At 44.1% G+C, this 14679-nt stretch overlaps 1 protein-coding gene across 1 annotated transcript in view; it reads right to left on the reverse strand.

Annotated features, from left to right (window-relative positions):
• PDK2 (pyruvate dehydrogenase kinase 2) overlaps positions 1-14679 on the reverse strand; it is an 85279-nt gene that overhangs the window by 22122 nt on the left and 48478 nt on the right. The window contains exons 4-5 of the mRNA XM_086923966.1: positions 9884-10068; positions 7302-7391 (exon numbers count right to left, since the gene is read on the reverse strand). Of these exons, the coding sequence (XP_086780092.1) occupies positions 7302-7391; positions 9884-10068 (275 nt within the window). The remainder of the gene's footprint in view (positions 1-7301; positions 7392-9883; positions 10069-14679) is intronic.

Here is a 14679-nt window from a genome sequence, read left to right on the forward strand (position 1 = left end):
GGATCCGGGCTCGAAGGCGGGGCTTTTGAAGCATGTTTTCAGTTGAGACTGGGGCCAGCAGGCGAAGTCTTAACCAGTGCCTTTTGTTGTGATGGTGGGGTTGGGGTTGGGGCAGGGGCAGTAGTACTCGCTCGTTAACCAGGAGTGATGGGGTCATCCGAGTCCTCAGCTTCTGACACGATTTTGAGTTCTTCAGAATCTTCTTCTGGGACATCTGGGCCTTCATCGAAGATGTCCACTGGTTCCGTAGCTGATCTCTCCGCCATGATGTGTCACTGAGCCCGGCAATCACGAATAGTCTTCTTTGATCAAAAAGAGGAGCAGGCATTGCAGCTGGATTTGTCGTGTTCTGGTGAGAGACACAGGTTGCAGACCTTATGACGGTCGTTGTGTGGGAATTTTGCTCCATACTGGGGGCATTTTTTGAACGGCGTCCTTTCCATGAGCCGTAGCCCCAGCGGCGTCGATAGGCCCCGCAGCCCGGGTCTACGACCGGAATCGAATAGATGGAGGTAGTGTCAAAGTCTGAATAGGATTTGAAGAGTTATAGATGTTTCGCGCGTCGAAAAAGTTATAAAATGAAGTTTTCGAATCGGTGCACAAAAGTTGCATTCAAACCCAATGGAGGAAAAAGACAATCTAAGGATGGAGTCGATGCCCATGCACTCTATTGTCCAAGGGAGGAGTCTCCTATCTCGTGACTACAAAGACTTCTTCCAAAACAACTCGGTGCAACCATCCGAGCCCAACAATAGATGGCGATCTAATGATTGATTGATTGATTTGGGCATTTGTAAAGCGCCTGGTTACGCCACTGGCGTGTCCCCGCGCTGTGGTAAGTGAAGTGGCTGCACCCCCCCCCCCCTCCCACGGAAGGCTACCTGCTGAAAAGGTGGGTTTTAAGCTTCTTCCTGAACAGGACTTCAGATGGTTCTAGTCGCAGTTCTAAAGGTAGGGCATTCCAGCATCTGGGAGCGAGGTGTCTGAAAGATCTTCCTCCCATGCGCGCCTTCCTTACTCTGGGGACCTTTAGCAGTCCGGTCTGTGAGGACCGTAGATTACGTGTGGGCACATAGTGTGTCACAAGACTCTGGAGCGGAGCAGGGGCTTTACCGCTCAGAATGCGGTGGCATGTGGATAGGGCTTTGAACTCTACCCTCTTCTCCACAGGGAGCCAGTGGAGGGCTAGTAAAGCTGGTTTGGAGGGTGACCTCCTAGGGAGCCTGAGTACAAGCCGCGCCGCGGCATTTTGGAGCACTTGCAGGCGGCCCATGACCTTGCTCGTGGCCCCCAGATATAGCAGGTTCCCATAATCAAGACGCGAGGTGACCAGGGCGTGCACCAGCGTCCTTCGAGCAGAAATAGGGAGAAGGTCTAAAACTTTCCTTAAGGCTCTCAGGACACCGAAACACACCCCCGTCACCCGGCCTCAAACATTTCCTTTTCACCATGCTCCTTGTCACAATGAAGATCAATTGATCAGTATTTCATAAAGAAGGGGAATACTTAAAAGTAAAAGGGGTGGCCTAGCCCAACCTCATTTTGGCTGTGAAAGGCATAGACAGGCCCGGGCGCATCCCAAACTGCAGGAAGCCCAAGCACCTCTTGTAGCGCCGGCAGCAGCAGCTCTTCTTTCCCAAATACTGAGGATCCTACTGGAGCGTGGGAGACTGAATCGAACTGCCGAACGAGATACGATAAAAACTTGATTTTGACATCACAATTTATTGACCTTTTTAAACATCTAGATCCTAAAGGCGTCAACAACTTTAGACCCATATCTAGACTCCCACTACCTGCTAAAACGCAGAAAAAATAATGAAAACCTAACTCGGTCAATTTTTGGAGGAAGGACAGCTGTAGGACCCCAAGTATGGCTTCCAGGTGGGACACAGCACGGAGTCCGCACTTCTTAAATCGACTGAAGAAATCAGGACCGCATTTGACCAGGAAGGAAAAGCTGCTATGATCATGCTGGACCTCTCTGCGGCCTTTGATACGGCCCATCATGTTTTACTGATGGACCGGCTTCAAGAGTAAAGGGCTTGGCATAGAATTTAGTTAAATATTTCCTATCCAATAGAGTACAGACAGTCTCCCATGGAGATTTTACTGCCAAACCCTTCTCACTGCCTTGTGGGGTCCCACAGGTGTCATCCATGAGTCCGACTCTTTTTAACATTTATGTGGAACAGCTGGCTCCCCTAATTGAATCCTTTGGTTTCAATTTAAGGTCTTACGCTGATGACACACAAATCGTGGTGACACTACTACCAGCTGCGCTTCCATAACTGCATGACAGCTGTAGGAAATTGGATGGCCCAAGATTGCCTGAAACTTAACTTCAATAAAACGGAGGTGGTAGTATTTGGTAATGAGCCAGGTTTTTGGACCCCAGCATGATGGCCAGTTTCACTATGTCCCCTTCCATCTCTCACTAGGAAAGTAAAAAAACTTAGGAGTCTATATAGACAACAAACTCAGTTTCAAGGATCAGTGGTCTCAGCTACATCCTACACTCTGAGATCCTGCCAAAAAATACTGTCATTCCTGCAGAAAGACAGCCAACAAACAGTGATCACGGCTTTAGCCATATCCAGATTGGACTACTGTAACAGCGTATACCTAAATATCCAGGAGGGGCTCTTAAAAAAACTTAAACTCCTGCAGAATGCAGCTGCCAGACTACTCATTGGCATCCCAAAATATGCCTCAATTTCAGCTGAAATTAAAAAGCTTCACTGGTTGCCCTTTAAAAAGCGTGTTCTGTTTAAATCTTTGTGCGTGGTCCACACATCCCTTCAAGGAGATGGACCCTACCACTTAAAACAATGCTTCCGCTGGTATGTACCTGTAAGATCACTGCGGTCCTCAGAAGCCAAGTTAGTCTCAGTGCCCTGTGTAAAAAAAAAGAGACTGGGGTGGCAGAAGCTTTGTGGTAGGAGCAGCCAAGGCATGGAATGACCTCCCTTTGCCTCTTAGATGCATGACAAATCTGCTGGACTTCAGGAAGGCCTTGAAAACTTGGCTGTTCACTGCAAAAAGACTTCTTATTTCTTCTTCTGCGTTTAGGCCACTGCAGGACATCAAGTACAGTGCCTGGACACCCTCGGGTAGCAGTTGCGCTCCATAAATAGCTTTAACATTAACATTAAAAACTGTGTACTGCTTTTAGAATTCCTTTGAATCATCGTTTTAGTTCACAGCACTAGCACTTCTCTGATGGGAACTCCTAATCTGGAGGAACCAATAAGCATGCAGCTTTGAAACCAAGGAGGTGCGGATCTAAAGAGCTCTTGTCTATTTAATGACCGAAACAGCGCAGACTCACAGTGCAACGAGATGGGATAAAACCTTTTATTTTTACAATTGCACTTTATTAATCTTTTTAAAAACCTGTGTAATGCGTTTAAAATTGCTTTGTATCATTATTTTAGTTGACCGCAATAGCGAGTCTCTGAAGAGAATTCCTAATCTAGAGGGAAGCAATAAGCATAGAGCTTTGAGTCTAGGGCGGGGGCGCTGCTATAGAGCTCTAGGACATTTAATGACTAAACAGCATGAACACATCAAAGGCAAGCCCATCTGTGCCCGTCAGTGCCCAGCCACTATGCCAAAACTTTCATCTATTCCTCTGATGAAATTAAAAACCTCCACTCAATAAGCTACTAATTAGACACTCTACTATTGCTAAAAACTCATAATTTAGGACTCTACTACTCCCACGCTTAATACTGCAGAAATAAAAAGCCCATCATTCTCCAACAAAACTGTTCATACCTGCCATACCACACACAACCCCGACCTTGGCAAGTTAATGATTTTCGATCTAAACCCTCGCCCCATGACGATACATCAAACAGAGATCTTTCATTTACTAGTCTCCAAATCGCCAGGCATTCTCTTATTGACTGGAACGTGGTTCACAGATGAGTCCTCCCCTGACATCCTCGCCGCCCTGCCCAACAGTTACTATATTCTTCAAACCAACTGTCCAGCCGGTAAAGTAGGAGGCAGTGTAGCCACAGTGACTAAGAAACACCTACGGTTCTCCGAACTAACTTCACTAAACAACCAAGCGGTCGATAGCCTTTGTAATCCAATTGGAATCTTTAACTCCCCCACTCAAATGCTTCCTTACCTAAAGACCATCAGATTACGTGTGGCACTACCCACAGCTATTCTACGAGCTAATCTCCACCTTCTTCCTCGATCACACAAAAATCTTGCGTGTCTGCGATTTCAATTACTGGGCAAACAATGACAAGGGAGGATAATTATCTATGGAATTCTCTGACCACCTTAGCAGCTTAAACCTTGAATAACGTGCTCACTCCCATCAAGGGCTAAACACTAGACTACGTCTGTACTACTCATTTATACCTGTTTAATCTTACAGTACCTCCATGCAAGTGTTTCGACCACCACAATTCTCATTAACCAAACTGACCCCCCCCCCCTCCAAAAAAAAAATCGTCCTGCAATCTTCCCTAGGAGCTGGTCACAAGTTCAATGTAAGCTCCTTCTGTAACTTCTTGGCAACAGCCATATCTCATCCAAATAATAACATAGATCTGTGCGGAAATACAATCTCCAACTGGCTAACGCTGGCCAGCAATGTCCACGCCCAACTACGCAAATCAAAACAGGCTGGACGGCACAATGCCTTCAAATGGTTCACAGATTACCGTAGACTAACTAAGCTGGAGCTACGTCGCTGTGAAGGTAAATGGTGAAAGAATTTTCCCCAAATGCAAAGGAAATCGTTGTAAAGCATCTCAAAGAATAAAAAACACATATCTTGCAAGCTAAATCCGCTTTTTTCTTTTTACAATCAAAATTGTTTTGTCTATAAACAAACCTAAGATCATCTTTGGAATAGTCTATGAACTATAAAATCCCGAAAGTCACACTACCTACCGCTCCTTCACAGACGCTCTGCGACGTTCTGAATGCCTTCTTCAATGACAAAATCAAAACTATTAAAGAAAGCATCCCTACCAGCTCTCTCTCAAACATTACGCTGAGAAACATGAACCCCGACAACCTTATCCTCACTCACTGGTATAAGCAAGGACTGCCTCAAGGATCTGCTGATTAAAGTGAAATCAGGATCTTTAGAGGACACCTGCCCCCCTAAAGTTTTAAAAACAGAACTCTCCAATTTCTCGGACCCAGCCCTGTCCCTACTCAACCTCTCCCTCAACCTAGGGAAGGGACCTAGCATATTCATAAAGGCCATAGGAGTTCCCCTCCAAAAGATCGTAGGCAAAGACCCACGTACATTGAAAAACTATCACCTCCATAGCCCTATTACCATTTTTGCCTATTGTACTTGACGCTCATGTAGCACGAAACCTCTGTGCTTTTATAGAGGAGTCCAAATTTCTAGACCCCTGTAAGGCTGGTTTCCCATCAGTCCACTCCACAGAAGCGGTCGTCCTCCCTGTGAAGGACGACATGTGTGAAGAATGTGACAGAGACTTCATCCAGGCGCTGGTTCTCCGCGACTTGTAGGCGGCTTTAGACACAGTGGACCATAATCTCCTGGTGATTAGTGCCGAGACCACAGGGCTGCGGGGCCTGGCGCTTGACTGGATTACCTCCTTTCTAAAGGACCTTTCCCAATCTGTCCGTCTGAAAGTCCACCTAAATTGCGGAGTCCCACAGGGCTCAACTCTCTACCCACACCTCTTCAATCTATTTATCTGCCCTCTAGTCCACACTCTCCCAAAGATGAATTGCACAATGTACAACTATGCGGATGATATGCAATTACTATTCAGGATGGACAATTCTCCTGAATCTAAGGAGAACTTTCAAACCATGATGCTGTTCATCTGCAACTGGATGAACACCAACCATCTGAAGTTAAACTCGTACAAAACAGAAATCGTCATCACCAAAAGCAAGCTCGAATATTGGACAGTGTCCTTTTGGCCTTATGCAATGAGAGCTACCCCACCCCATTCTTCCCAAAAAAACAGTAAAGAGTCTCGGGGGTGATCATCGATAATGTACTTTCTATGAAGTCACAAACTGGGGCAGTGATTCCCTCATCCTTCCTAATGCTATGCAGAATCAGGAAAATTGCAAACTTCCTTACCCTAGAGGCCGTAACTCAAACGGTCATCGTCCTTGTCCTTTCAATGATAGAGTACGCCAACTTTCTATGTGTGGGCCAACCTAAAAGCCTCATTCACAGTCTTCAAATTGTACAGAACCAGGCAGCCCAAGTGATAAATCAACAATCTAAACGGTACCACATACCCACATGATGAAAGTCCTCCACTAGCTGCCTCTGGAACAAAGAACAATCTTCCAAAATTGTTGCATTGTTTTAATCACTCAGTATCAAAAGTCCTTCCTTCATTATCGCTCGTAAGTAGGAATACACCTCAAATCACCCACTGAGATCTTCCCTTAAGAAGTATCTGTCTGGGCCTAAATTAAAAAAAAAAATTTTGTATTTGGGCTTCTTTCACCCCCAGAGGTCAGATTGGCCTCATGCTACATAAAATTCAGGACACTGTTAAAAACCTATTTAGACAGGCATACAATTAATGTCCTGGTCAATAATACCTAATCCACTCGTTTCACTTTCAGCGCCATGAAACCGACTGGTGTACAGGCGCTGAATAAATACAGGTAACATAACATCAAGCTAGTTATGCTCTTGGTGGACTCTTCGGTGGAGTACAGCAGGTACGGAGTGTCAAAAGTGTTTACAGCATTACTTTTATAGACCAGTGCTTTCTTAATTTTATTTTTGAAAATGTATCATGCGTGTAGCAACCCCAAGAGGTTTCCCGGCACAAACCATGCAGGAGAGGTACATAGGAGCATAAGATTAAAACTGTTCATCAAACCACATGATACTGCATTGGCCATCTGCCTCTGGTGCATAACCACTGGCACGGGCCTCAGGAACTGTTTTATACCCCCCTCCCAATCCCCCCAAAAAACTGGCAGCACTCAAAACAGATCTAGCACTCACAAATAACCTTCAGCTGTGCGTTTCAAGTGAAACTCGACTCAGTAGCCCTCCCAGTGCATTCTTGTCAATATAGATCATCTTTTGCAAAGGTGCAGTTTAGCCATTGAAGCACTGCTTGGTAACTTTTCATTTCTTCCAATATTGCAGAAGAAATTGGATACTTACCGAGGTTCACTGGAATAACTGCAATTTTATTTTGAGTGCTGCCACTGATTTTGTTTCTTGTTGCCTTCTATGAAATGATCGGAGACATAGGAAGGGGAAGTCTATGAAAGCTCTTCCACAAGAACAAATGTCAACATACCTCTCACTACGTCAGTCACATCACAGTTCGGATCGATGCTTCCAATGTGTTTGGGATGTGCAGGGTTCGTCGTTCCATCAAAAATCAAAGCTGAAAAGATAAACAGAGTGAGATGAGGAGCATTGTAAGCAAAGGTGTCTGTACTCATGCGCTAATGTACGGCACAGAGGTCATATTAAAATGTTTGGAATTGGTGTGATACGTGTCCCGCTTAGCTTGTAGTTGCCCCACATTAAGCCATGAATTCTGTCACCTTCTTATCCACCACCTCTTCTGGTGTTGGAATCATAGATTAAGTGAATCAATATTAAGATAAGAACTTCTTCTGACACTTGCATGGTACACTCTTCATTGGGCCTTCTGCCCCCTGCTTGTTAAAGACCAATAAATGCATGAGCATTAACACATGGAGGCTCACTTTCCTCCTGGTGAGCAACCATCTTGGTCCAACGGGCCCAGAGAGGCTTGATGATCGACTCTGCCCTCTTACGATCCCAGTCGACATGGAGGCTTTGTTCAGCTCATTGTACTTTTGTTTCTCAGAAATAATCTCCCAAAGCAGCAACTTGTTTCTGAGAACCCAAAAAATAGCCCTGAGTTGGTAGGGCTCCAGATGCTGCAAAAGCCATGTTTCTGTGGGGTATGGGCAGCAGCCATCAGCTGAGCCACTGGATTCAAGCTAGCCAGACTGATGAAGGGTGATAACCAGAAACCGGTCTCAGGATGCTTGTTTCTGGTCCAGTACAACAAATGATTTGGAAAATCATTATTGCCCCTCGGAGCGATCGGTATTTAATAATTTTAAAAAAATATTAACATTTGTAAAACATTTTAACAACCCTGTCCAGTCATCTAACTGTACCAGACAAAGACACTGATAGTGTGCAAAAAGTAACATATGGGTAATTAATTTAGATTCACCTTGGTTGGACACTTCAAACGCGCTACTAATTAATTAAGTAACCAATCATACTCAGTGGTGATGAAATTAGAATTCAAAACTGCAAAATGTAGCCTAGTGATTATATCGCTCAGGCACTATGAATGTGGAGTCCAGCACCACAGCCCCAATAGTTTCAGCTTCTAGGAAATTGAAAAATTAAGATAATACACAAAAATGGTATCTTAGAATTCGAATGGCCTACCTTTAACACTTCTAATGATTGGGCACCATTTGCAGGAAAGACTGAGCTGTTTTACCTTTTAGAAAAATTGCATATCGTGTCTTGGGAAAAGAATTTGATAGGCCTGATGTAAAAGGGAGCAAGAGAAAGCCCACAGATGGACCACTAAAATAAAGTTTAAAACTAAAGTAAACTAGACAAGCAGTAATGCACCTGGGTCAAGAAAACAAACTTCGCTGAAGACACCACAACTTGAAAATATTCGACTTGTGTACCATTTAAGAAGCGGATTATCTATTGACAAAAACCCATTGGCGTTTTGGTGCTGGTTCTTGGTTCCTTTAAGGATGTGAGGCTCATGTCCTTCAAAGCATTTTCTAGCCAATCTTGAAGCAAAAGAGGCTTCATGTTCTCCAGAGTAAGCTACAAACATAGCTGGGCTGAACAGCAGAGGCTTCATCAAAGCGCCAGCTTGGTAACCAGCACGGAAAGGACAGTACAGGTCCAGCTAGGCAACAGCCCGGTAGAAGTCACCCCTTCTAGCTTGCTTTGGGTACTCAGGTAAGGAACAAGTTATTTATCCGTGATTACTGGCATGTTGATGAATACATTTATTTTCTTTGCAAACTTCTCCCATAAAGTGTCGGGCCCTTAAAAGTAAAAGCTGTTTTTAACAATATCATGATTTTGGTTTCCGCCATACTTCTTAATGACTCGCCCCTACTTGAAGAGCACAATGCACTCGGATACAGCTTCCACCTCAGAATAATTCCCTCAGGAGGCCAAGTGCTGTGTTCTATTTAAACATGTGCAACGTTTTTACATGTTATCCTCTTCTTACACCACCAAGGGGATGTGCATAGGTCACATGTGAATCTACTTCAGAGGAAACGGATGGTTACATGTAAAGAATGTTTTCTGTTTGGTACATTAATCTCTTGTGAATAAACATGAAATGAACTGGCTGTAAAGCAGCACCCTATAGAAAGTGATGGTTGGCTTGTAGTGGAAGAGGAGGAACAATATTTTTGAAATGGCCTGGCTTTTCTTCTAGCTTGAATATCAATAACACATTATCTGGTACTGTACAGCAAGCACCCCAGCGCCTTTTGGATAGGTCCGGCTATAGAATACACACAAACATAGTGTTTTGTGGATGTATGTACAAATTACCATGTAGCCGCTAAGTAAATGTCAGTAAGGCGCACACACGGTGCATAGAAAGCTATGGTGGCACACTTTTAACATAGGGACTACAGTCTTGATGGTACCTGGAGTTACGATTAGAACATGCACAATCGGTTTGTATGCAACTTACACACCATATTGCCAGATCCAAATGTCCTTCTCTATTGCACTTGTTCTCTGCTTGAAGATCGCTGAGCTTGCCAGCTTTCTCTGTCCCTCGTGATTTCTGAGATGTTTCCTCTCTTTATTAAGAAAGACTCTTTTACTCACTGTGCTGGTTGATCAACATGCGGATGGAGATGCGGCTCAGGTAGAAGCGGTCCAGAAAGTATTGCACATTCTGATTTGTCACTGGGTCGACGCTGAAGGCTTCCTTGTACTCAATGACCCCCTGGGCCATAGTTGGAACCACATCATTGTGCCGGTTCCTGATGGTGATGAGTGCGTTTGTGAACCTTTAAGAAAGTAAGGAGATGGAATTGGTCTCAATTCCTCTCTATACACCATCTTCCTCTGCAACATCGTCTTAATCTCTTCTCATCTCTATGCTAATGACAAGCACATCATTTCCTCCCAGTCATCCCTCAATCTCACATGCAATCTAAAATCTGACTGCCTCACAAAAAATCACACACTGGATGGACACCACTCCCCCACGGCTCCTGAAACACCTACTTTCCCACACAACAAAAATGGAGATTTTTTAACTCCCCATCTTTGTCTTTAAGGCAGCGTATGGCACCTCCCTCGACCAACTTGCAAGGTACCTCTCCTGCCACCTCTCAATGAGTGATGTGCTCAGCAAACGACTACTTTCCTGCTCAAAGCCACCTTATAACACACTCTAAACCAGTTGCAGCGTCCCCTACCAAAGTGGTGGGCGTGCCGGAGGAGCTGGGGGTGAAAGGGGTGTGATTAGGGGACAAAATAAAAAATTAAAATAAACTTACCTGATCGACACTGCCTCTGCCATCCGCTCCATCCCGCTCTTCCTTCTTCTGTCGAGAGGCTCCGAAACTTCACTGAGGCCAATCATGATGCTGCAGGAAAGCAGCATCAGGATTGGCCTGAGCTACAACTTTGCGCTCCCTGGCAGACTGGGAGCCTGAGCCTGCTTTCTCCAGCCCAAGCTTCTGGGATGGAGAAAGCTTCACTGCGCATGTGGTGTTTGGCTGGCCTGAAATAGCTGGCCAAAAACCTCATGCGCAGTGAAGTGGCAAGGGTGCACTAGAACTCACTCCCTCACCACAGTGTTATTCCTCTAGACACGCCCCCAAGATTCGTCGGAGTCTTGGGGGCGGGTCAATAAAACAATGATAAAACTGGTTAGAACCCCGTTTTATTATCCTTTTATTTGCGGTTGGTGACAGGAGGGGTGGTGGCGCTGCTCTAAACTGGTACTTTAGACTAATCACAATCCTCCACTGCAATTCCCCTCAGCACGGAAACCCTAGTTGAAACTCCTCTCCACATGAAGCACCCTCTTATGGTCAACCTCAATGATCACAGCATCTAAACCACCATTGCGACAATCCCTACTTTCCCCTCTTGCCCTGCTAGATCAGAAAACTGTATACAATACTCACTATCGTATGGTCTGAGACATTTAATTGACTGTAATGTCACTGCATTGTGCCAGTTGTCATTAAATAAACATACATTCCACACACACCTACAGCAACAGATGAACGCAGGGTGTCATATTTTAACTGCAAGAACAAGGTTACATCTAAACTTACAAACCAATTTATAATATTGTATCTAAACTCTTATACTGGGACATCTGTGCATAACACTGCATCTGTACTCAGAAATCTCAATTAGGGTGATGGATTGTTCAGCAAGTTTAACGCCTACTGGTGTGCAGAGTACTAATTCTAACATTAGGGACTCATCCTTCTGTCCTTTTCAAAGAAGTAAACTGAACAGCTGTACACTGAGTAATGGTAGCATCCATTATTAGCAAGGCTTAAGGCTTAGAAGTAACAGAATTGTGCTCTGTAGTATTAAGTAAAAGTTGTATTTATTAAAATACACAAATGTACTCACAGACCTGTGCCAAGGTGCTCTCAAACAACACTGAGCTATACCCACTATGTTAAAAGATCACATCATAAAGTACAAAAAACAAAGACAACCTGTTGCCACAAAAGGACTTGGGTCTTTATTGGATGCATTATAAAACAATTGGACCCATTGAAGTAAGTATTTATTTGTACTTTTAGAATTCATCCTAAGTGGTTGTACTACTGAATAGCGACACCAACAAAAGCGTAGTACAAGAAGATCGAGGACGGAATATCGAGGAAAAAAGGTAAGTGCAAATAGGAACTTATAGATTTACTATTCCTATATCTACGAACTTTGAACATATATGTACCACATAGATACATATATGTGGTTTTAGGTATACAAAATCTGGACTTACCAGTCAATGGTTTTTTCCCCTGATATTTTGTCCTCAATATTCTGTCCCACCAATACTGTGGGTTCAGTATTCAGTGTGGACACCATTCGAGGTGTTAAAGTATATTTAGGCTGTCTGGTTTTAGGTTTAAACCTATAATAACGTATAAAACCCCACCGGAAGGGAAATAGCCCTCACCAGTGTAAAGATATAAACACTGAAAAAAAACTGCAAAAACACAAACTAAATGCCATTCAAAGAAAGGAAAAGTGAAAGAGGCATTTTTATTTCTTCCTGAAGGGGCCACTACAATGTAACTTGGTTATATAAGGTAGCAGTAAGAAAGACTGGGCAAACATTATTCTGCTTTTAGGGATGTCAGTAAAATATTGTTTCTCCTTCCTTTTTTCAGTTTTGTGATCTTTGGCCTAAAAATACAGGGGTTAGAAGCATGTTTTAGTTGTTGTTTATTTATTTTATAAACTGTAGGGAATAAGGAAATATCAAAATAATATTTGATTTTTAGCTATATTTGAGTCTTTCACTGATAGGAAAAATGTAGGTTTCATTAGAATCTTTCCATAAATGCTATACTATCCATGTGGAAACCGTTTACAGCACTTTTGCTGAGTTATGAAGCCAAAGGCAAAACATGTGAGGATCTTTAGACACATATTGATTGGGATTCAAAAAAAGTACACTCTCTTGACTTAGATTTTTACAGGAAAGCATGACTGCTGTAGTGGACATAATTACAACAAGCATTTGCAATGCAATAGGTCTCGCATTACTGCAAGTTTGAGCTGTTGGCGTTGCATTACTGTTTGCAACAGCAATATCTCAAACTTTCAGTAATGCGAGACCTATTGCATTGCAAATGCTTGTTCCTAGCAGCTGTCTCGCCCCGCTCCACGTCAGCAAATGGTATCAAATAAAGACACATGAGTGCCGGAAGTCATGCGCGAGCTTCCTGCTTGTTGTACCTCCGGGTGCATGTGCCGAGTCATGGGCCGACGCGGTGCCCTCAAGAGTGCACCATGGAAAACAGGATCACGTGTGAGCAGGGACGGCCTGCGCGGTGGAAACAAGGCGGCGTGAGCTGTTCACGGGGCCGGGAGTGCGCATAAACCACGACCAGGCTCATTTTTCCAGAGAACCAAGAACCTTTTAAAAATTGATGGTCTGAACTATGTCCCTGCAGAGACAGCGGAGCAGAAGAATACAGTGTCGACACGTGGCGTCCTTGCATGGTAAATTATGCAAGCCCTGCAAAGGTAATAAAGTAGATGTGAGAAAACAAGAGGCCCTCGGAGCACGACACGAGTAACCATCTAGTAATCTGTCCGCACTTTAAAGTCACAGTTACGAAACAGAACTGTGGCCTGTTGGATCTGTTTCGAAGAATTCCAGGTAAAAATGTGCAAATGAGAAGAAATAAAGGGAGCAGCATGCCTTCTGGGACCTCATTTATCACACTTCTAATACTGTCCATGAAGAATTTTAAAAGTGTACACAGTGTCAATAAGGTTAGAGAAGTATGACATACAAATGGGGAAAAACGCCAACATAGTACGACGACGGTCAGAACAAACGGGACCTGTAAACGTTGTGAACAGGATAGAGAACCTAGTGGAAATGAATAGCGAAGATGTTGGAACTTTGGGGAAGTAAAGGCTTGAAAGTGTGTCATGAAAGAGAGGTGCGTTGAGCGTGCAGTCTGGGAAAATGAGTCAAGGTGGCCATGGCTGTTTATCAGCGCCGCGCGCCTCTCTGCAGACTCCCCCTGCATTCTAGAGAGGCGCGCGACGCGATCCGGTCTGCCATGCCATGGAGACAAGACCTGGCCACGCACACAACGTTATCCTATGGGGAAACGCTGCGCGCGATCAGGGCTTGTCTCCCTTCGTCGTTCTCAGACTGCTGAGACGCCGACTATAGTTCTCGCTGCGAGAACGCGCTTTCAGCGTGTTCGTCGTAGGCGAGACCTAAAAACTACATTCTGAAAACACCCGTGTCTAGGTGTTCAGCATTATTGGTCTAGATGTGAAACATCTCCTCGAGAGTAGGCCGGGCGACACTTTCAGTGACTTTGGCACTGCAACATGTTCCATGTTAGAGTGTTTGGCACTTGGAAAGCAAAGAAATGTTGAGGAGCAATTCAGGAACTTTTATTTTACAATGTATGAGAAATAGCCCTTCACTAACCATGGCATTTGAAGTCAATGAAGCCTCACTGTGGTACTCTGCACAAGTTATAGATCCCTTCCGTAAAGGGACATTTTCTCCAGAGTTTCATAAGAGCTGCCTCATTTATGACCACCTCAATAACTCTGAGGCTATATGCGCCCGGTTCAACGAATATGTTGCATAACCTGTCACAGAGCATCACAATCTTCAGGTGCACCAGTATTGGCATGGAAAGCTAGGTCTGTGGCCAGAGTTAGCAAATTGTGTACTTGCTATTTTGGCGTTGCCTGTCTCAAGTGCCAATGTTGAGAGGGCCTTTTCACAGATAAAAGTTTACATGGGAAGGAAAGAGCGAGCATGCATGACCAAAGACTTACTGAAGAAGTATTGTATGGTGTATTACGATAAGTTTGATTTGTAAAAATGTATTTGGACCTCATATACACGGTCTATATACAATGCACTATCAGTG

This window comes from Lissotriton vulgaris, chromosome 5, assembly GCF_964263255.1.
Source record: "Lissotriton vulgaris chromosome 5, aLisVul1.2, whole genome shotgun sequence".
NCBI lineage: Eukaryota > Metazoa > Chordata > Amphibia > Caudata > Salamandridae > Lissotriton > Lissotriton vulgaris.